The sequence below is a fragment of the Silurus aristotelis genome, assembly GCF_946808225.1.
Source record: "Silurus aristotelis genome assembly, chromosome: 3".
In the NCBI taxonomy this organism is placed as follows: domain Eukaryota; kingdom Metazoa; phylum Chordata; class Actinopteri; order Siluriformes; family Siluridae; genus Silurus; species Silurus aristotelis.
The window spans coordinates 14,284,275-14,307,887 of NC_139576.1; the positions used below are offsets into that span (position 1 = coordinate 14,284,275).

General features: G+C 36.7%; 2 protein-coding genes across 6 annotated transcripts in view; both read right to left on the reverse strand.

Annotated features, from left to right (window-relative positions):
• The window catches only part of uxs1 (UDP-glucuronate decarboxylase 1), a 204,109-nt gene that overhangs the window by 67,678 nt on the left and 112,818 nt on the right, over positions 1-23,613 (reverse strand). The gene's annotated exons all lie outside the window — the stretch shown is intronic.
• The window catches only part of st6gal2a (ST6 beta-galactosamide alpha-2,6-sialyltranferase 2a), a 37,728-nt gene that overhangs the window by 4,638 nt on the left and 9,477 nt on the right, over positions 1-23,613 (reverse strand). Inside the window, exons 2-7 of one of the 5 annotated variants that reach the window (XM_083535869.1) lie at positions 13,701-13,828; positions 12,830-12,885; positions 10,021-10,912; positions 3,857-3,954; positions 2,554-2,655; positions 4-178 (exon numbers count right to left, since the gene is read on the reverse strand). In XM_083535869.1, the coding sequence (XP_083391995.1) occupies positions 4-178; positions 2,554-2,655; positions 3,857-3,954; positions 10,021-10,867 (1,222 nt within the window). In that variant the 5' untranslated portion in view covers positions 10,868-10,912; positions 12,830-12,885; positions 13,701-13,828. Of the gene's footprint in view, positions 1-3; positions 179-2,553; positions 2,656-3,856; positions 3,955-10,020; positions 12,338-12,628; positions 12,886-13,700; positions 13,829-23,613 lie in introns of all 5 variants that reach the window. The other 4 variants (XM_083535870.1, XM_083535867.1, XM_083535868.1 and 1 more) reach the window with 4 other exon arrangements.

Genomic DNA, 23,613 nt, shown 5'->3' on the forward strand with positions numbered 1-23,613 from the left:
TACCAATGAACCCTGATGAAGGTGGATTAGGTTGAATGTCCTCCAGTGTATTAGCCTGGATCACATCCCATAGTTGCCAAATGAACCTGGGGTGCAGAATGTAAAATGGCTGAGCAGGAAACTTCTTTCTGTACTTCATGTATGGCGTGAACAGGTTGTAGTCTGGGTTCTTGTACCACTGTAAACAAATACACAAATAACGGTAATTATTGTATTCACTTCACATATATGCAATACATAAAAACTACCAAAGACATAAAAGCTCAATATGCATAGCAGTGTGTAGGGATTAGGGCAGCAGCTGTTTATTATTTTAGTAATCGAGTATTCGACCGATTACGCCAACGATTAATCAGGTTACTGGTTAAAAAGTACTTTTTCTTTATTAAAGAGCAATTCTAAATATACAAGAGAAAATAAGGCAGGTCTCCTTTTTAAAAGAATTTACATTTTATTGCTGAAATTTCACACAAGCATATCTGTGAAAACTAAACCCATTTAAAGCATTAAATTGCCTTATTACATCAAAATGCAAATACAAACATAAAAAATCTATGTATATCAAATAAAAATATAAAAATTAATTTTAGATTTCTCTTTAAAGTTATTTTTCGCAATTCCGACTGTTTTTCCCCCTCACAATTTTGACCTCATTTCTTGTATACATCCTACATTTCTGGTTCATCCACTGGTAACCATGTTGTAGGCCTGAAGTTTGAAGCAGTTGGTGTATGAACAAGGCTCCTCTGCTTCATCTGTCTTGTTCCGTCTCCTCCAGGAACTGGAGGAACTCTCAGGGATCGGATGGTTATTTTGTAGCCTTTTTCAATTTTCAATGTGTAAAGCTTTCGGGCACTACAGAGGGGGTGACGCTTCCAGTTGGCAAAAAAAAACTTCGAATTGCAAGAAAGAATTCGGCAAACACTTTTTTTTTATGTGGCAGAAACGGGCTTCCATATGAATCTTCAACTTGCACTTGCCGTTTTCTCCCCGTTCCTCCTTTTTTTTCTAATTCTACAACGTCTTCTGTGCTACCCGTCCTGGGCGTTTCAGAGTTTAGCGGGTGGTGCCTCAGTAATAATGGTGCTCCCAATGCTCCGTGTGTAGTTAAATGAACTTAACAAAGCATCAAGGCAAATAATTTGCCTGGATGATTTTTTTTTTTTGTATTCAATTTACTCAAGTTATTCGTGGAATCGTTTCAGCCCTAGTAGGGAAATGTACAATCTGCTACAATAATGCTGAAGCGAATTAAACTGGTGGCATAAAAATACAGCAGGTGGCCTACAGGTCATGCTTTCTGTGTGCAATGGATCTGGGTACTGACTTAATTGTGCAGAAAACAATTAATAAAAAAAAAGAGATCACATCATAATTTCAGTGGCTTAAATTGACAGGATTTGCCAGAATAACATAAATACACTTTTTTAAATTGTAGACTTTATGGAAGCATAGCTAGAAAGGAACCTTTGTTTAAGAAGAGCCAAAAGGTTTAATGTTTAATCCGAAACAATGTTATTTGTAGTCCAATTAAATCAGATGACTTCGAAAGTAGCTGAATATACATTTAAGGCACTGTATATGTATGAATATGTACATTATCAATGCAAAATGTAAGAGGGTGGTATGTGTGTGTGTGTATGCTGTTAAGGAAAAGTTAACACTCAGACATATTTTTATAAAACAGATTTACACTAATTACAAGTCCAGCAAATAGAAAAAACAAACATGAACTGTTTATTTTTAAATGGCATAAAATGATGAACCATTCATAATCCATTAAAGTTTAAAACATTTAAATAATCATTCCTCTGTTGCTCACATTTCTATTTATTTTTAATGTGAAAGTCAAAGTCAAGGTGATGTACATTTTATTTATGGATATATACTATCCATTGATAATTTTAAAATTAACAATTGTTTACATTTTGTTAAAAAATGCTCCAAATTACTGAAAATTAACAAGGCTGCTCTGTAACTTTTAAACGCAACCATTTAAAAACCAGAGCAGGATAAAATTGTGGATTGTGATCGTGCCTAGAAAAGTTGAGTGAAATAAGGCAATGTGTGAAAAATGTAGAGTTAGACTATTAAAGTGAGCAAAGAAATAAACTTTGCATTAACATTGACCCTTGAAAAAACTACTAATTTTAAATCTCTTCACAAAAGAATTGATTTACAAACTGCATTATGTCTACAACACACGAATCTATCATTATGTAGCCTTGAGCTTACACCCACACCCACCCACCTTCATTACATTTCATTACATTTTGGCAGCATAAAAAACTGAAAATCTCAGGCTTCAACTAATTGTTAACATGATTGACACAAGATGCAGTCTTAAGTGAGCTTATGCTGGAGGCAAAGACAGAAGAGAATATGTAAGTGATGATGGCAACAAATAATAAAAAAAAAATAATAATAATAATAATGTATTTCACCTCCATCTAACAAATTCAGTTACACAGTTTTGAGGTCAGCTACAATTATTCCAAGCTTTTTATATTTACAGAATCGGGACTATTTAATGCAAGAGGCATTAGTACTCACTTTATGCAGGTTGACAGCATATGGAGCAGGATCCCAGGCTACCAGGGTCATATTCTTATACAGCGAGCTACTGTTGAAATGGTGGCTGGGATTTGCCAGGATCTACACAGCAATGAGAAAAAACACAGCATGCATATATACACACACGCATATCTATATTTTATATTATATAGATAGAGAGAGAGAGAGAGAGAGAGAGAGAGAGAGAGAGAGAGAGAGAGAAATAAAAATAACAAAATAAAAAGCGTGTTGCTCCATGCCCGCCTCAGTTATTTACACAAAATAACTCTGCGTCATACACATACATTGTGCCTCTACAATCTTGGGTTTAACGTTCTCCATTACTTATAGAATAAACAGCTTAGTCATAACAGCATTAAATATATATTTTATCATTTACTACCCTAATACTGACACAAAATTATTTTAAAAGTTAAATACAGTAACTGTGCTTTATATATATATATACATTATTTTCATTATCTAAATATTGTACACATATTCCATCATATACTGCACAGCCTTTCTCTGTGTTATCATTTGTGTGTGTGTGTGTGTGTGTGTGTGTGTGTGTGCGCACGTGCTACCTATTAGGCATAGAGAACCCCATGAATGTGAAGTGTTGAATCTTCTATGATAGACAAAACCACTGAAATCACAGCACTGTTAAATCATGTAATCTAATTGGTTAGAGGTTGTTGATTACTTTTCTATAACAGGAAACTTAAACTTAAAATAGCACTGGCTGTGATTTAAACCCTGTAGCAATGTGGTCATTTTAATAGGTAATCAAACAATTTGTAACTTTGCTAAGAGAAATGCAGCAATGTTGGTGTTTGGAGTTTAGTCTTTATTAGTCATTTACGGCAGTGGTTTCAAGCGCAAATGCTTTGCAACAGTAGTTTATTCAATACAAGGGAGTTTGCATGTTTCCAGGTTCTTGTGAACCTGCAGATTTTGTCTTATTATCCACAAGAGAAGGAAAAAAAAGGCTCCAAGGGAACAGCAACTTCTAGCTGCTATAAGGTAAGTGAACTTGTCTTATGTCTCAAGTCTGTTCCATAACACTGAATGTTGATTAATAAAAAATAAAAAATGTAATTGTTGGCAATCTGCTGTGAGATGTGAAGAAAAAACAGTTTCAGATAAATTATTCACTTTGGGGCATCACAAAATCTCACTGTGCTTTATTCTTTACATGCCCATGCTTCTGCTGCATCTAACAAAGATAATTATATAGTGTGAAAAACAACAAAAAAAACAAAGTACAGTCAAACTTTTAGCACAGTGAACATGATCTTACCTGGGAGTTGATGATGCGAATGGTAGTCTTATTCCCAACGTCTCTTTCATAACCTTTGGTAGGGGCTGAATTAAACCTCAAAACAGCATCATGGGAATCTAGAAGAGCAAAATTTGACTTTACTATGTTTTCGATGTCTACAGGTAAGCATGAGATTTCATTTGGAACTCTCTCAATCATTTCATAAATTCATGGTTTTAATAGAAAACGTAATGGTGGATTTATAGAGAGAAATTTTGTTAGTACTTATTCAGTTTTATTTCACAGTTTCTAAATCTGGATGGTTCTGTCCACAATAAGATATGACTTAAATGGGAATTCGTTCACAGTAGATGATGTACGTAAGCCACAAAATGTGCAAGTTGTTTTTACTTTATACTTTTCTGTAGAGGAATTAAATGCTAATGACCGAACTCTGGTGGAGGTTCGAGTCTTCTATTCCATAGCTTTTTATAAGGTTTGCTGAATCTGATATTAGACAGGGTTATGGTTAGCAAAATTATAAAGACATTTTCTAAAAACACGATATATTGTAATATTCTAATATAAAAGATAGGGCTGTAATTACCAGTCTGGTAAAGGTAACAAAAGTCAATAGCATTTTTTATCTCTTTAAAAATGGCAAATTAGATTAATAACAGCTACTCATTCTGACTCCATACTTTAAACGCAGCTATTACTTGCTTGTTAAAAGGTTTTTTAATTCATGATTAAAAAAAAAAAAAAAAAAAAAAAAGATTTCACAACTAATTTCCAGATATATATAAAATGTACTGTTGAAAAGTGCTATACAATTGTGTATATGCATTTATATTTTGTTCAGTTTTTTTTTTTTTTTTTTAAACCAATAATTAGCTAAATATTTATAATCTTTAGACAGGTATAAAGGTTAATATTATTCCGTGCACAAAAAAATTAATTCCTAAGTGTTACGAATTCAAAAAACATTTAAAGCAATTTAATAGGTTATGTTATAAATACTTGGGCTCCAACAAAACATGACTGGTGACAATAGAGTTTGGGCAAATAGGTTTTAAGAAAATATCCCCGAGTCATTAGTACGAGATACCAGTGTTCAGAACACATGCAAATAAGTAGGTGCAAATATCTCGCATCTTGCCATTTGTTACAGGTGCTTGTGTGAGGACTGGTGGAATCATGAACTCAATTAGTTACCAGAAGATTACAGGCAAAACCTGGTCATCTTGGATCAGACCTGGCATTAATTCAAGCTTTAAAAAAAAAAAAAGAAAAAGAGAAGCCAAACTTCACATTGACACAAAAAATGATAAATACAAAATATTTAAGAACTTTCTCAGTCTCCTGGCTTAAACCCTAGTGAAGAAAAAAAAAAAGTTAATTTAAAAACGGATTTATTGTCATTAATAGAGGAGTGAACCAAAATCAGTAGACATAAGATGCAGAAACTAAGTTCTGTCAGGAGAGATGACTCAATCATTTTGAAACCACAGTGCTATAGACAGGACTGACCCTACTGACCCTACTTTTTAAATAAAAGCAAAATGTAACACGAGCACCATAAGTCTACTACGATATTAACTGAAACAGACAAGAAGCTGGTTTTGCTTCTCTGTCATTTCCTGCCTTTGTGAAATTACACTGTATATTTAAATGGGAACATATACGTATAATATAATTATATGCAAAATGTACAACTGGGAAATAAGCGAGTCAGAGACTCATGTAGCGCCACCATAACCTGCAGGGAGGCTAAATAATAAAGCAGCTTTTTCCATTTCAAAGTCCCATTCAACCTTGATCAAGAGATGTGCATAACCACACAGCCTCACTGACATTCCGATTTAATTCCTGTCTTGGTCTAAAGCATCGGATTTCTCATTCAATTTCCTGCCACAAATTGAGGCACACTTTTACTGTTGTTTACATTAGAACCAAAATGAAAAGACGACAGAAGCAGGAAAAAAAGCAAAGTAAGGATGGCGACTGGAGCAAGTGGAGCAATAAATTATTGTTTATTGGTAAACGTGTTACAGTAATCATGTTTAGAGTGACCTGTAGCTCTCAATGTGTCAATAATCATGTCGTGAGATAAAAGAAACAAAAAAAAAAAAAAGGAGCACTTTCTCTCCCTAAGTGTGAGTGAAAAAGTTAGCGCACTACACAAATACTTTCAGATGAATACTTATTAAATAATTTCAAATTATTAAAAACAAATCTGTGACACACAGTAAAGACTTTCAAGTTGGACATTGTTCCTCTATGCCAGGGGTCACCAACCTTTTTGAAACAGAGCTACTCCTTGGGTACCGATTAATGTGAAGGGCTACCAGTTTGATGCACACTTAATAAAAGGTAAATTGAGCAAATGTATTTTATATGTTATTATTAATAATTAATGATATTCATCTATGTGACGACACTGATCATGTTAATGATTTCTCACAATAATTATTAACAATGATTTAACAAGGTAGGAAACATAAATAGCAATATGCAAAACTTTATTATAAATCTCTGCAAGTATTTACATTTTCAAATGATCACTTCTACAACATTGTCACTAGCCACTAACAATTTTTAACAAATCATGCACTACGTTGCATGCCTCTAGTGATCAAACACAGAAATTAAAGTAACAGTGGGTAATGCGTATACTGACAGATTCAAATACCAGTATTTGTTTTTCCAGTAATGCATCTCTCAAGATAGGAGATGGAGCAATGCGGTAAAATTGGTCCTAGCAGTCATTTATGAGACCACTAGGTGGCAGAATAACATTAAAGATTGAAAAACTTGACAATACACAAATGATGCTTCGAGCTCATGTTTAAAGCGACCAGGGCTCGTATTGATTACAACTACTGCCCCTGAAATAGGCTTGATCAGTCTGCACAAAAAGCTTTTAGATTCATGGTTTCTCTCTGCATGTGTTTGTATCCTCATTGGAAAACCTCTCATGTCTACTCTTGGCTGCACAGTTAGCTCTGCTTCTGCTGGCTTTTCTAATTGTTCCTAAGCGCTTTAAGCCACTGAGAAAAAGGAGGGGGGGGGGGGGGGGACACTAAGCCTGGCATTGGGAATTATTTTAAGATGTGAGCAGGTCTAATGGGCTTAAAAGAACCATTATCTCCTCATGAAAATACAGCTTGTCAATGTTCAGGACATCCTTAAAAATCATTAGAATATTTACTGTAAACAGAAATCTTGGAGTGTTAGCACACAAATATATGTGGCATGGTCAAAATTAAATTACTGATTAAAGGTACAAGGGGTGACTGTCAGACAGGCAGGCTCGATCATCTCTTTATGTAAAGGGTCCAAATGAGGTTGTAATATTAATATGAAACGACTCCTGAAACAGCACACCGCACGTTTAAGAGAAGAACAAAGAGAGTTGGGCTGTCGCCATGGAAACAATTTCACTTTCACTGCCCATTGAAATGCCACTCTGCTACTGTGGGTGCCAATGCTGGCACCACGCACCCAAAGGCCCCGGGATAATAGTAAAGGGCAAGAAGATCCCACAATCTGAAATGCTAACCAAAGGGGGTGAACAAGAGCAAAGCCAAATTCAGACCAGAAAAGGGGTCAGTAAAACAACTCCACAGTTTCTCAACCTCGCCGCTTAAACAGAAAGATAACTGAAAACGCCATTTTCAAGCTATAAGGCAAATGTAGCAAAGAACATAAAACATAAAAGCTCATGGTCATTACATGCTTGCCTCAAATTACGTTTATTAATGATTAATTACATTTAATATATAATACAATTATTTTTGTTAATCTAAAACTGACGTTTCATTTTAGTCATTGCCAGAATCACTGCCACATTGGCAGATGGGTTTGAATAAAATAAAATAAATACCTATGAAAAATATCCTGTTTGTGACCCCAGTCTCATAATGGAGTTGTCAAAAGATTATATAACACTAATCCCCACGGTTCTGAGAATTAGGCTGATTTAGCATTTCACAGGAAGGCATGGGTCATAGGACCGTCCAGCTAGACAATGAGCAAACATCCACAAAAACAGTGGATGACTAGGTTTCAAGGTTTTGTAAATGCCCATCCAAAAAAATCAGATGTGTGAAGAGAGGATCCTGGAAAATCTGGAGATCTTGTGCAATGAGAAGTGGCCTCAGATTTCTACTTCTGTATTCATCCATGTTATTGGAAACGCATGCAGCTAGAAGTAAGCTCTCTGATTACATAGTATCTTTGGATAGATTTTCTGTGATTTCCTTTTCATAAGCAGCATTAAAAGACCTGTGATTATTGACTAGTCTTTTCTTTGAGGCTTATATGGATACAATTGCCAGAATAGCCTTCTTTCATCTAAAAAAATATGTAATAAGTATGATGTTAATTAATGCATAAAAAGATTTGACTTGTTTAATGCCTTACTGTCTGGATGTTCTAGCAACTGCATTAATAAGCTCCAGTTAGTACAGAATTCTGATGGTGGTGTCTCTTATCCCAGAGATCCCTCATGAATCTTGCAGTTAGTCCTTACTTGCACTCTGATCACACTGTACAGTGTCTAAGTTTTATGTAACAATAATAATGTTTCTTTCAAACACACCCCTCCATTATTTCTCTCAAATAGTTTTTAAGTGCAGAAATAAGCGATCGGATGAGATCTCGGAACGGATTAAATCACTTTTACATTCATTTCTATGGGGAAAATTAGTTCGAACTTACGAGCAAATGGACACACGAGCAATTTTTAAGAACGAATTATGCTCGTACAACGGGGTTCCACTGTACCAGCCTTTTACACTGGCTTAGGACTGCAGCTTGACTCTCTATGATCACTAAACACCACACCTCAATAACGATGAAACTATAATGAATGGACATTAGTTACTGCACATAAGGATTGGTTTCTTTTTTAGTGTAGTTCCTTTAAAGGTTTCTTCCTCATACCACCTGAGGGAGTTTTTACTTGCCACTGTGGACAATGGCTTGCTTGTTAGAGATACACTTACAGCAACGAACATATAAATAAAAATGTATAATTCCTTTCTATGTAAAGCATATAAATTCTTTAGAATAATTCACAATTGCTAAAAAGTGCTATTGACCCTGTCAATATCTGCCATATATATCCATCCATCCCTTCTGTTTAATTCATGTATGTGTATATACATATATACACACTAGAAAAAAAAGTGATCTCAGGAACTTAGTCGGGGCTGAATATTCACCTTCCTACAAGACAACAACCCTGATCAGAGTGCAGGATACAAATTCCTTGAACTACTAATTACCATTGAGCAATCACTGTATACATACAAAAAATGTCTACACACCCAAAATCGTTTCCTCAAATGCTTAAAACTTTATATAGAATCCTCCTGTATGTTTGTCAGCACCATTTATATTTATCAACACTGGTCTGCTACTTCACATGGAAAAAAAGTCTTTCCAAAGGTCTCAACCACTTTACAAGACTTTTTAATAAACAGACACCAGTGTTTATGAAAATGCAGCAGATCAAAAACAAGGAAGTGCATAATTTCCTCTGCATCTCAGTAGCAGACATAACCTCAGACGTTTGACTTTCTACCAGGAGTTTTAAGCAAAGTATTAGGGTAGTCGGTCAGAAAGTAAACATACAAGTCCTTAGATCACTATGTAAATAAGTATTTAAGTAAATTGAACTGTAAATCAGTAACTTACAAGTATACAAGTCAGTAAGCCAACAATTCAGCTAGTCCATGATTATTGACTGACTGAAAGTGAAAGCTCAGTGTTTAAGATGGTTGGCTTCTCATCAGAAGATTGAGCGTGCAAATCCTAGTAGCACTAAGCTTCCACTCCTGGGCCCTTGAGCAAGACTCTTAACTTTTAACTGCACAGTTGATTACATTTGATTATTGTAAGTTGTTTTGGATAAGAGCATCTACCAAATTCAATAAATAGAAATTTTAAAGTAAATGAGTAAGCATATCTGTACACAAGTAAGACAGCGAGCCAGTACATAAGCATTGATAATGCTTTATCAGGTATGATAAAGATATTACTCTGAGGGATGTAATTTATTTTTAAATAATGTGTTAGTTTTTTTTATAATTGTGTTTTAATAATACACCATAACACTACTAAAATGAAACTTTGAAACAGTATAAATTTAGGTTTGTAGTATTGTTAAAAATGTTGTTAGACCTTCATCTACTCACCAATCTCCTTTCCCAGGCCAGAGTGGAGGATGGCACCAGCTGAAGTGACTACAGCACAGGAGCTGAACCCTGTTCCATGGAGGCGCTCTAGGGGCAAGGCAGGTACGATCTTCTGCCAGCCCAGTGAAGAGAAGGGCAACTCTTCTCCATCCAGGGTCTTCACTTTGGCCTTCCTCTTCATCTCACACAGAAGGCGTTTCTTATTTCTCTGTGCATGTCGCCGTCCCCTGTAGGACACTCCATGTTTATTAGTGCTCATGTAGTCTTTTACAGCCTTTTGCAAGCGTGGACTAAGCATGTCCACCGAGGCGCTGCCCTTCCACAAACGCTGCACCACTGACTTTGACTTAGAAGAGTAAAATTCCTCTGCATTTGAGTCAAACCAACTGTTGGTTTCTCTTGGACTCATCCTGCTTCTGTTCTCTTCATCATCCATTCCCACCACCTCTTCAACATCTTCGTCTTCCACCAATTGAGGGAAGGTTTGGTTGCTATCCTGTCTTTCCTGCAGGTGGGTTGCAGTGCCTAAGCGTGAACTCAAAGACCATGTTGATAGGCTGTGGGAATCTGGGTAAATGTAAGTTTCCTGCTCGCTGTTGGGTATCTGCTCCTTTTGAGCTCTGGAGGTTGTGGATGCTGATGTGGCAGGTAACATCTGGCGAGAGATTATCATAGCACTGCGAGTGTTGCCCTGCACAGAGGTGAGGCGGCGCGCGTCAGCATGCGAGAGAGCCATGGCCTCATCGACACGTGACTCCATAAAGTAGGAGAAGAGGGCAAGGAAGAGCAGTGCCCAGGTGAGCATGAGCCCCAGCGCCAGACGCCACTGCTTCATGCTGGCCTTCATTTCCCAGGAGCCCTCTGTTCTCAAAAGGAGAGGTCAGGAGGAGGCCTAATATATATATATAAAAAAATATATATATATAGGTTTTTAGTTCAAGTGATTAACCACATTTTATAAGACTGTATAGTTTCAAATTTGCCATAAGTTAATCACATTACAACTGCACGAATGTCTTATGTGCACCAATTGTAACAATCAAACAAAAGAAAATATCAGTGCATGAGGAATAAATGGAGAGATGAAAGATAAGGGACAGAATTGTAACAACACAAGTAGTTTAGACATGATTTTATGCTATCATTGACAATGAAAACTTTCATAATCTAATACTGGCTTTAACAGTAATCTTAAATTAGATTTATTTATTTTTTTATTAATTTTTTTTTTTTTTTTTAAATGGCAGGCTTTAAAAGCTGCAGGGACGAAATGCAATTCCACTTTTAAATGAGTCTGTGTCTCACATCAACTGTTCTGTTAATACCACTGAAAACACCACTGGGTGCAGCTTTTATAAGGCTTTGTTTTCCCAACTTATCCAATAATATCTTTCAAGTCCCAATTCATATGCAACCTCCCCCCATATAATTGTACATTAAAATGTACAAGAACACATTGATTTGAGAGATATGATCACCTAGTCACCTAGAGTATTGGGACAGCATATTCAAATAATTTAGTCTACAAAACTGGAGACATTTTCATTTTAAATCAAAAGATGAAAACAGGACTATAGACAATTTTCTGGTTTTATATGTAGATGTGTTGAACAAATTAGAACATGAAGCTTTCGGTGTTGGAGCACTCAATATTTCGGTAAGCGAAAACAGAAATATCTATTTGGTTGCACATGACTTGCTTGCAACAACTGCATCATGCCAAAGACCCACTGACATCACCATATTTCCAAATTCATCATATGCTATGCTTTTCTAGGCTTGTACAGCCCCTTCTTTCAGTTGTTTGTTTGTTTTAGGGCACCCCTTCAGGAGGTGAAATGCTGCTTAATTGGTCTAAAGTCTGGTGATGGACTTTGTCGGTCGAAAACGTTTCACTTTTTCTCCCTCCAAATGTTCCATACTGTGTTGCCAGGGTGATTTGACTCATTGTGCATGAAGTCCCAGCCAATAAGATTGGATGCATTTCTCTGTAATTTGGCAGACAATGTTTCTGTAGACTTTTGAATTAATTTAGCTGCAACCATCATGAGATTAGTGAGCCTGCTTCAGAACCTAACTGGGACAACAAGTTACTCCTTTTACTAATGTGGTCAAGCACTTTTAATTACTTAAAAAAAATGAGTTCAATTAAAGCTGTTGTGTTGTAATGTATTTAATTGATCTGGATGGGGAAATCTCAGGAAATAAAAGCTGAAATTGATTTAAATTTGTTTGATTGTCATCACACATACATACACCTTTTGTAAACAAATAAGAACTGAAAGGCCTTAATAGAGCGGTCAATGTCTGTTATGCACTAGTTTATAAACTAGTTCACACGAGAGTTGTAAGGGTTAAAGCAAAGTTTTTTTGTGAAACCACAAAAAATATCAAGTCTTTCGTTCAGTGTTTTGTTTAGAAGTCTATCTGGGATCTGTCATTTTATTTCGCCTTGAGGCTGTATTTCAAGGTTGCTTTCATTTTAAGAGGCAGACTTCGGTTTAATAATTGTCTAATTATCTTTCCCATTTTATGCTACCTTCAGCGAGATTACCTTCAGTCTAATTACCTTATAAAAGTTTACAAGATGATTATGCCCATGTTGCACTAGTTTCCCTTCATCCAAAAAAAATATTTTTTATAGATTAATGGTTAGTCTTGTTTACTGTTTTTGTTGTACAGTGGATTCTACCACCGCCCTTAAAAGCCCTCTTTGAGCTTTTCTGTGTATGTGACACATGCACAAATATTAAAGTAGATCAGGAAAACAGAGATAACAAGAAGAGGAACAAAAAAAGAGCACAATTACCACCTCAGCGGATTTCCTACTGGCTTGATGCCATTCCGTTGTAAAACAGCCAGGCTCTGAAAAACAAATTTTGGTAAGTTACGAAAGTCTGACATCAAACTGACCTTGTGATTTTTACCAATTCTTTTTAACCAACTGTCTTGAAATGATTCCGGTCAAATTCTATTCCATTATTTAATGATAGAAAGTAAGGTGATACTGTAGAAACATACCAAGAAATCCTTGTTGTTTTTACTTTATTCTCACTGGTGACTGAGCTCTTCTAAATTAAATGTTGCAACACACAATGCAACTCCTTATGACCTTCTCTATACTTCTCAATCAACATTCTCAAAGCAAATTGTGCTCTTCCTCGGCATGAAACTATACTGTTGCTCACAGATGGTCACCTCTTTTCTCAGCCTGGCTTCCACTTCTCTTTCCCATAACTTCATGGTGTGACTGATCAACTGTACTCCCCTTTAGTCACCCTTATTCTTACAAATAAGTAACAGAGCAAGTTACACCAACTACCCCATGTAATTATATTGGAAATAAGTAAAATTTTCTTTATTTAAAAAAAATGTACCATTTATTCTATTCTTCCATCACTGTTGCAAAAGGATATACATAAAAGTATGTATAGATTAGAATTAATTGTCACATGCTCATTAGAGTATGGTAAATATGCTTTGTATTTCATTTTGACCAATTACACCTCTTCATTGCAACAGTATAATGCTCCATCACACTGTAAATATTTATTTGGAATGGTTTGAGAAGATCAAGGTGTTCAATGTGTTGATTTGGCCTCCAAATTCCCAAAATCTCAATCCAATTAAGCATCTCCAGGAAATGCTAGACAAACACGTCTGATCAATTCAGGTCTCACCTTACAACTTTCAGGATTTAGAGGATCTGCTGCTGATGTCTTAGTACCAGATAAATCAGCAAAACGTCAGAGGTATTGTGGAGTCATGCCTGGACAGGTCTGAGCTGTTTTGGTGAAGCAAAGGGTACCTACACAATATCAGGCAGGCAGCTTTAACGTTATTGCTGATCAGGGTGTGAAAACTTGTCTTTAATATTCTGTCAAGTTAATCTTGTAAATAGTGTTAATTTTTACTGGTAGCACTTTACGTCAGGCCTAATCAATATAAAATGATTGAAGAGCCAGTCAAAACATAGATGGAAGTGACAGGTGTATAATAAATAAACAACTGCATATGTGATTAATTATTTAATATTGTCCAGGTAACAATAATACACATTGAAATAAATTGTAACTAAGTACTTTAGGCATGGCCTGAAGTAATGTCTTTTAGACACTGGTAGTTGAAAACCCCTACACAAAGCTCAGAAATCCTACATTCTGCCTTTCTTTCATATAATTATATTTGTTTAGGTTTAAAGAAACTCTTATTAGAGAATAAAGTGCTATTCTTGCCATACATGTGTGTGGCTGGTGGGAGTTAGTGGCTATGCACAGGTGGTGAGGGATTTTCCATTTCAGTGACTAGTTAAAATGAAAGCCACAGATGGCAAGGTGGGCAAAAAAAAAAAAAAGAGAAAGAGAGATAGAGAGCTGGAGAGAGAGAGAGAGAGAGAGAGAGATAGAGATTGATCCTTAGCACAGAATCCAGACTGCATTAATGGAAGGGCTTAAAAACGGTAATCTCTAGTCAGATGTGGATTTCTGGACTTTACACATTATGTTATGTAAATGATCTTCCATCACAGGTGTGAGGTAGCCATAACTACAGACACAAACAATCACACACAAAGTGTGAAAAAGATGAGACGAGCTGCAGGAGTGCTGCAAGAAAAGAAGGGAAAAAGTGAATGTGTGAGGCTAGCACGCCATTATTTATGTAGCTAGAAGGCGGCTTCACGCTGCAGGGGGAGCGTTCTGTGAGGCTGTTCCTGATCATTATGCAAGTCGTTCACACAGGCACACAACCCTCACACTCGCCCAAACCCAAATCACATGCATACATCAATCTTTATTCACACAGATGTACAGCTATATTACAATTGTTAAAACAGCTGTGGGAATAAGAACGGTGTGCATTATGGGGATTGCTATGTGAACAGAAGAGCTGTACAATACTCTTGCCTCTTGTATATTGTGTACCTGGTTCAGACATTTTTCTTTTTATTCACTGCACTAAAAGTTTGTTGGAAAAAAGGACCCAGTGCTCTTGTTTTCTTTAAAGCTATTCTTTGCCTGGCAGCCAATACAGAAAGGAAACCTGCATAGATTAAAGGCTTCCTTGTTGGACAATCTTGATAAATCACAGGAGGTTATCTTATAACCAGACAGGTAATATGGGCAAATTCTTGCAAATGGTACACTAATAGAGACTGTAGAAAGTCACAAAACCTTTCAATCACTGTGCTTTTTCTCAAAGGCATTTCGTTTTCTTCTAGTCTGTTATTTCTAACAGTGAGTCACCCTTTTGTAATTAACGAAGCCATGAGTCCTGGGGCAGAGCGGGACTCCCCAAACACATCAACAAGCAACAAACCCATTTAACACCTATTAAATAGACACAATGCAGAGCTCGGCCTCTTATTCCACTAAAAAAAAACAATGTTAAATTTAACAAACCACTACCAAATTCGTATCACAGAGTCAGAGGGAGCAAGGAGAAAGGAGAGAAAGATAGGCCATAAGGAATGCAAGACTGCAGAATAGCTGTTCAAGCAGCCCAGTGAAAAAGGTGTCTCAGAGGAACTGGAGAAATGAAGGGGAGTCGGGGGGGGGGGGGGGGGTGGATGGAGGGAGCAAGTGAAAATAAAACAAGTGGGATGAAGTTGCTGTGACTGTTTGGAGGGTGGGAGAGCAGCAGCTTGTGAAAGTTATCAGCTCCAAGGCTGAATTCACACCTCCATTAGCAACATGCCCATTTCACCACATCCATTATTCATCCCCTTTGGGCTGACTTCCCTCCAAACAGTAAATGGAATATTATATGGGAGTAAACACTGGCTGAAGCTAAAAAGCACAGCGGAACAGATCAAATCCTTATTCTTAGGCACAAACTATTTGTCCTGGATTTAAGCAACAACAAATTTTGAAAAGGATGAATAATTTCATCCCGACAAGGTAGTGATCTGGCTTATATTCACATAGCTAACCTGTGTGCAACTTACCAAGCTGTTGAGAGAAGGACTAAAAAAAACATGGGCATAATCATCTTGTGAACTTTTATAAGGTAATTAGACTGAAGGTAATCTCGTTGAAAGGTAGCATAAAATGGGAAAAATAATTAGACAATTATTAAACTGAAGTCTGCCTCTTAAAATGAAAGCAACCTTGAAATACAGCCTCAAGGCAAAATAAAATGACAGATCCCAGATAGACTTCTAAACAAAACACTTGATATAATTTCTTGTGGTTTCACAAAAAAGCTTTGCTTTAACGCTGTTTAAAGTAAAGCAACTTGCAGTTTCAAGTTCATATGCATGAAAAAATGTGCCATAAGATGGCACACATTGAAGTAAACACGTGTAATGCTTACAACAATTCGTCTTAAATCTGGATTTGAAATTTAAACGCTGTAGCAAAACTATTCCTGAGCATGAGGAAGGAACCTTAAGCAGAATCAGAATTAAAAAGGTACCCATCCTCTTCTGAGCAACACTGGATAGTGAGATTATAAATCATTTAATACACAGAGTAGGAGTTCTGAGACAGAGAATTTAGAATCAGAATAGCTGAACTTTTTTAACTTTTTGATAGAAAAGTTCTGATTCAAAATCAGAGTAGCAGAGTATAGCAAGTTCTTTTCTTACCAGGCAATGGTAAGGTCAATTCACAAAAAAAAAAAAAAAAAAAAGTGTTAAATGTGTGTTTCTGTAAAATTGTTAGGGAACACAATGTAGAATTTTCTACATATAAATTGTATGTTTTTTTTCTCCAAATAAACATTTAATTCTGTATGTAAGTATTAATTGACAACAGTCTATTCAATTATTGGAATAATTTATGCACATCCAAGTTGGTAGGTTCATTATTGTCCTAATAATTCACAAGACTGGAGTCAATTCCACTTACACCACAGTTAATATATATATCTCAGATGCTTTATCTTAAGTCACTTTGAAGTTTTGACCTTACAACTCTCGTGTGAACTAATTTAACACAGCTCACCTTAAGCCGCTGTTGCTCATTCCACAAAATCATTTTAGAACAAGCAACAAAAGCTTGAACCATTGATAAGCAGTTATTGAAGGGATCTAGAGACAGCAATGGAGAGCAATTATGCACTAATAAGACGAAAAAATTTGGAACATGTACCAGTATTTATTCTTTTTATTTTACTATCTGCAAAAAAAGACAGATCAGAAGAACATGTTAAAGTATAAATTTTTTTGCTGTATTTTCTATAGTAAGAAATAATTAATCAATGTAATTTTGTCATTACACTTGTGCTGTCCTGGACAGTAATATAAATGCTCCTATTATTTTAAAATCAACTTGGAAAAGTGATACTGTAGTCAAAACCTGTCTGGAAAAATAACTACATACTATAAACATGTGAACCAATTAGAATCAAGTTTGAACAGCACTGTGGTATAATAATATAAATGTATTTAAACAGTGAAATTAGTGCAGACAACCCGAGTCTGCATGCATTCATCAGACTACTTCTCCCACCCGAGGGAGAGGCGGCCTGACAACAAAGGCATGGCAGCTAAACTGATGTTATCTTGCATCTTCTGTATGAAATATGCATGAAACTCTGCAGTAACCCCTTATAAGTGAGGTTTAATGCCACACTAAATATTAATGTCAATGCAGCAAAATGTTTGTCAGTTAGTGCTTTATGTGGAAGGCACAGCAATAAGCATAAAAACACAAACCAGAAGGCTGGCACTGAACTACAATAAAATAAAACAAAAAGGCACCATTCTGGTTAATTTACCACAGGGATAATTTAAAAGAAACTGGAAATTTTTTGGGGGAAAAAAAAAAATAAATAAATAAATAAATAAATAAATTCTACAATAACATCCTATAAATCTTTTTTTTTGCCAACTATTAAAAGTTGTGCTTGTGAAAAACTGAAACATGCACATGCGACATGCTGATGCGGTTTGCAATTGGCAAAAAAAAGGGCAGAGAAAGGGTAAAAAAAGTTCAAAGTAAATTGTCTATTTGAGTGCTTATTCAAGTATGTGATCCTGCAGTACAGGATCTTGCAGAACAGGGCTATTTGGATAAAATAGCATTTGCATTTAAATTCTTGCCATATTTTCATCTCTGAAAACAGAAGAGTATGAAAGCCCACTCAATTACATAAATGAATTTAGTAACTGAATCATGTTCAGGAATCAATTAGAATCTGTGAAGGTGTGTGGTTTTGAAATAGCTTTGCTTTGCTTTGGAACAGCGTGCTTTCCACCTACAGATTCAAATGACTTGTAGGATCAAAAACAGTGGTTTCTCAATTTTGCACATATCCAGCTGCAATATACACCAATCACCGAGAACATTAAACCTACCTCTTTAATTGTATAGGTTCCCCTTAATGCCACAAAAACAGCTTTAACCCATTTAAAATGTATTGCATTTGGCAGATGCAATTATCAAAAGCAACTTACAATTATATAATTTAAACAAGTGAGCAGCTGAATTCTAGGGGCCTGTCCTAAGAACCCAGCATGATGCTAGAATTTGAACTTATGACCTTCAGACCCAAAAGTCAAATTCAATCATCTTAACTACCGAGCTACCACTTCCCTGTTCTAGCCACAGAATCCACAAGACCTCAGATTGTGTGCTGTGATTCACTGTGTTCGGACACCTTTCAATCATTTACTTTTCCCCCCCTCACAATTTAAGCTGTGGGATCTGTGAGACCTGTGGGACTGGACCACAAGCATTAGCCTTCTCTCCCTGCATGCATCAATGGGTCTTTGGTACTCACGACCCTGTTTCTGGTTCAGCAATGGGTAAGTTGCTTGCCTATTTTTTTCATGCCTTTAACAAATCAACTAAAAATATAGCTGCATTTGTGTATCGCTATACGGTGCCTCCCAGAAAACAATGCACGGTGGGCAAGTGCATCAAGTGGGTAAATATCAGTGGACTATTTTATGTTGTTACTGACCCATTTGGGGACTGTAGGTAAAAGAAACCCCACATTTTATACAAACGGGGGGGAACTATTGAGCCACTTAAGAGACACACCGTTGTCCGACCTTTTTGTCCACACTTTATAGCCGACAAATGTGATGCATGTGGCAAATTTAAAGTTAATCTAAGCACGGCAAAAGCCTGAAATATGCCTGAAATAAAAGTAAAGTTTGACGCGTTGCCATGGGAACGGCGTTCGAGATATCAAAAATCCCTTTGCAATTTATCATTGTTCGGGTCGATGAGATCTATATGCATGCCAACTCTCGTACATGTGCGTACATGTGTGCCCGATCTGTGCACCAATATTTGTTTTTGCATTACAAGGGGCGCTACAGAGCCCTACTGCCACGCCTATGTTCCAGCCTTTGACCGGTCCTAAAGGCAGACGGCTGAGAAGTCTGTGCCAAATTTCCGGTGTTTTCGAGCATGTTAAGGCACCCAAAGTGCATGCCAAGAGCTTAAATACGCCTAAAAATGAAAGTAAAGTTTGAGGCGTTGCCATGGAAACAGCGTTCGAGATCTCAAAAATCCCTTCGCAATTTATCATCTACAATGTCTCAGCATCATGATGACCACGTTTGTTGTCAATCGCATTAATATCTTAGGAGGAGTATTTAAAAGTTCACCACGTGCAACTGTCAAAAAATCCACCTTTTGTGACTGACACCCTTCCTGGCGCCTGTTGGTGGTGCTATGTCCGAGATTCACTATAGGCACATCGATGCGATCGGAATCCTTGGCCGAACAGACACACCACGTGTCATCCCAATAAGACATTTTTTGCTTTAGATATTAGACACTTCCTGTTCTCAGAATTTGCCATGACTTAGTCGCCTCGCCATGGCAGCACCGTTCGAGATATCAAAAATCCCTTCGCAATTTAGCAAGTGCAATGTCTCGGCATCACGTTCACCACGTTTGATGTCAATCGCATGAATTCCCTAGGAGGAGTATTTAAAAGTTAACCGCATGCACTTATAAAACAAACCAAAATGGCCGACTTCCTGTTGGGCGGAGCTCATATTTTTGAAGGCGAATGAGATCTATATGCCTACCAACTCTCGTGCATGTGCGTACATAATTGCCCGATTCGTGCACCAATGTTTGTTTTTGCATTACAGGGGGCGCTACAAAGCCCCCGTGCCACACCCGTGTTCCAGCCTTTGCTCGGGCCTAGTGACAACGACTCTGATGTGTGTGTGCCAAATTTCAAGAGTTTTCGAGCATGGTAAGGGACCCCAATTGGCCAACGTGTGTAAAAAAAAAATTAATAAAAATTAAAAAAATTAATTCTAAGGAAAACAATAGGGCTTCGCACCTTTGGTGCAGGCTATTCTGGCCTGCTCCTCGGTGCTCAGGCCCTAAAAAGTGACTGTGTGGCCTAATACAGTGTGTTATTCACTGCACTGGTCAATGGATTTAATATTATGGCTTATCAGTATAATTATTACTTGTAATTAACCTTATTTCCAACTTGTTTATAGTTAACCCAAAGGAGGAGGACACATGCTTACACTAAGCTCAGAAAATACAAATGCAGTAATGGCAGCAATGTATCCCAGACATACTAAAAAAATGAAAAATATATACCGATTGCCTCAAGCTGCGATTGAGAAATGTTTCTTTTTGCAAAATGTGGCTCCATTATCAATATGACCACACTGATTACAACACAGATCGGTCATTTGAGGATCTTCATAATGACAGGGAGAACGTTATAACAGTCAATTACAGAACTTATCCAAGATTAACTGGATCATCTGGTACAGTGTGTCAAGTACTAACTAAGTGTCACACAGTCACTAAACAAAAAACAAAAGAAATCTTAATTTATAGTTAAACTTCAGGCCTCATTTAAAACATTTAAAAATGAGTTCCTTTACTTTGCCTTACAGAAACAATGGTCTGGCTATGGGCTTTTGGTACAAAATACACAACCTTTTTTTTTTACAGACAAAATAATGAGAAAAATGTCTCCACTTCCAACGCCACACTTCCGAATAACAAATAAAACCATTCATTGTTGTGACACTGCTTTTAAACAAGACAAAAAGCCTAACACATTTTTCTGTATTTTACAAATACAAATTTACCTTACGATTCAAAATGGCAAACTTTTGGCTAACCTGACATGACAAAAATTTATGTTCTGGAAGTTTCCTCACATTTATCAGTAGCTTCAGACAGCACTTTACTGACTGTGATAAGTCACTGCTTTAGCAGAAACACTGACTCACGGGCAATAAGCTGGAAATACTGGAAATACAATTTTCTTCCAATGAAATGTTAACATTACCAAGATATTTAAAAACACATGAAACATTGCAAATATTAGTTTTAGGTCTAGTATATAGCTAAATATATTAGACCAGAGTGCTGTTGCATATTTACTAGGGTTTTTTTTGCGTTTTATTTTTGTCCATAAAAACCTGTCATGTAGTCTGACCTAAAAATATTTAGAATCATGTTTTAACATGAACATACACTCTTTGATAAGCTAAAGATAAACAATTATAGTCTGTTTAGTAGATTTACTTAAATCCAGGGAGGAAAACACTAAGCAACTTATCCAAAGAAAAAAAAATAAAGAAAACTCACATGCCAGGAACAGAGGAGTATGTGCAGACATGATTTCTGATACTGGTCCTGTCCATCACACAGTCTCTTATCTTACATCAGGTTTCAAATCGTCTATTTCCACTGTGTACCTCAGCAGAACAGTACCTGTATGAACCGATTATAACTACACACACCGCCAGCTAGTCATAGCTTTACCAATCAGGAAAACGTTTAGACAAACACATGCTTAAACAACACAAATCAGTCTCTGTTGAATAGACACACCAACTACACCAGTGTCAAGGTGAAAATGAGGGATTATTATAGCAGCCACCTGGCTGGAACACACAGTCGAGTGATGCCTGTAGGCTGTGCTGCACAGCACTACAGTGCTCAGAGCCAGGCCTATAATTACACACACAGACATGCTGCGTTTATATCCCTTCAAGCCCAGAGCGGGCACTGTGTCCTAGCCCAGACTGAGCTCTCTCACCTCACTAATCCCAGCTCACTCCCACACTCTCAAACAAAGAGCAAAGCATGTGGCTCACACACTCAATCATACTGTCTTTTTCTCTCTCATCACATCACAGCTATCATATTTTAGCAAACATTTGCTAAAAAAAATAAAAAACACAGAAGCTCTAGCTCTTCAACTTGCATTTAGAAGGATGTACTGTAACTATTAGTTCAACAGTAAAAGACCTGGGAGTTATTTTAAACAGCAACGTGTCATTTGAAAATAGCATCACCCATATTATTAAAACAGCCTTCTATCACCATAGAAATATTGCTAAGCTAAGAAACATGTCTATATCTGATGCAAAGAAGCTCGTCCATGCATTTATGACCTCCAGACTGGACTATTGTAATGAATTACTTGGAGGTTGTTCTGCATCATTAATAAACAAGCTACAGTTAGTCCAGTATGCAGCAGACAGAGTTCTCAATATGACCATATAATCCCAATCTCATCATCCCTACACTGGCTACCTGTTAAGTTTCGAATTGACTACAAACTATTGCTACTTACTTACTTACAAGGCCCTAAATGGTTTGGCTCCCATTTACTGTATCTATCAAGTCTTCTAACACTCTACAAGCCACTACGCTCTTTGAGATCTGGAAAACTCTGGACTTCTAGTAGTTCCTAGAATAGCAAAGTCCACTAAAGAGTATTCTCACACTTTTTAAAAAGGCCTTCACATAACATAACCTTGTGCTCCAGTACAGCCAATCAAATGCACATCATCAACTTGTGCTTGTTAAAATTGTGAACAGCAGCTGCGCTAATTCCTCTCCACTGCTTCTCTTTCTCTACCCATCCCGAGGCATCCTGAGTTTGCGCCAGCTCCAGTCACGTCCCACCTCATGAGGATTATGGACCTTTAAAGAAGTAGATGCTGAGCTCGCAAACATCGCAAACATCTAGAGGCGTACCAGCATTATTTGGATCCCACTTCATGTATAGTTTGGATATTGGACCGCTTTGAATGTTTAAAAGCTCTGGCATTGAGGAGTTGGATCTATGATGATCTCAAATGTTGAGCTATTTAATGAGTTGCTCAGTAGCTCCTGGTTAAATGGACTGCATAAGACTGTAAAAAGGGACATTACTCAATCTCACACTCCGGTGCTACAATAGTTCTCACATTACGGTATAGTTTTTTTTTTTTTTCTTCAAATAAGATTTATAATCACACTATCACCTAAATGATAATAGGTTCCCCTTTTGAGTCTGGTTCCACTCAAGGTTTCTTTCTCATAACATTTAAGGGAGTTTTTCCTTGCCACAGTCACCCCAGGCTGCTCATCAGGGAAAAACAATCATTTCACTTTAATTCTTAAATTCTGTAAAGCTGCTTTGAGACAATATTCATCGTGAGAAGCGTTATAGAAATAAACTTGAACCAAGGCTGCATGCCTTTATAAAACATTCATAAAAAATCTTAATACCTTAAAGTCTTATGTTTACTATACTTGCCAAATAAAAGTTTAAATAACTACTAAATGAATGATGTGTGTTTCAATGCGTCCACAGGCAACAAACTAATCTTTCATAACATTCATAGCCAGCTAAGATAATGAGACAACTTTA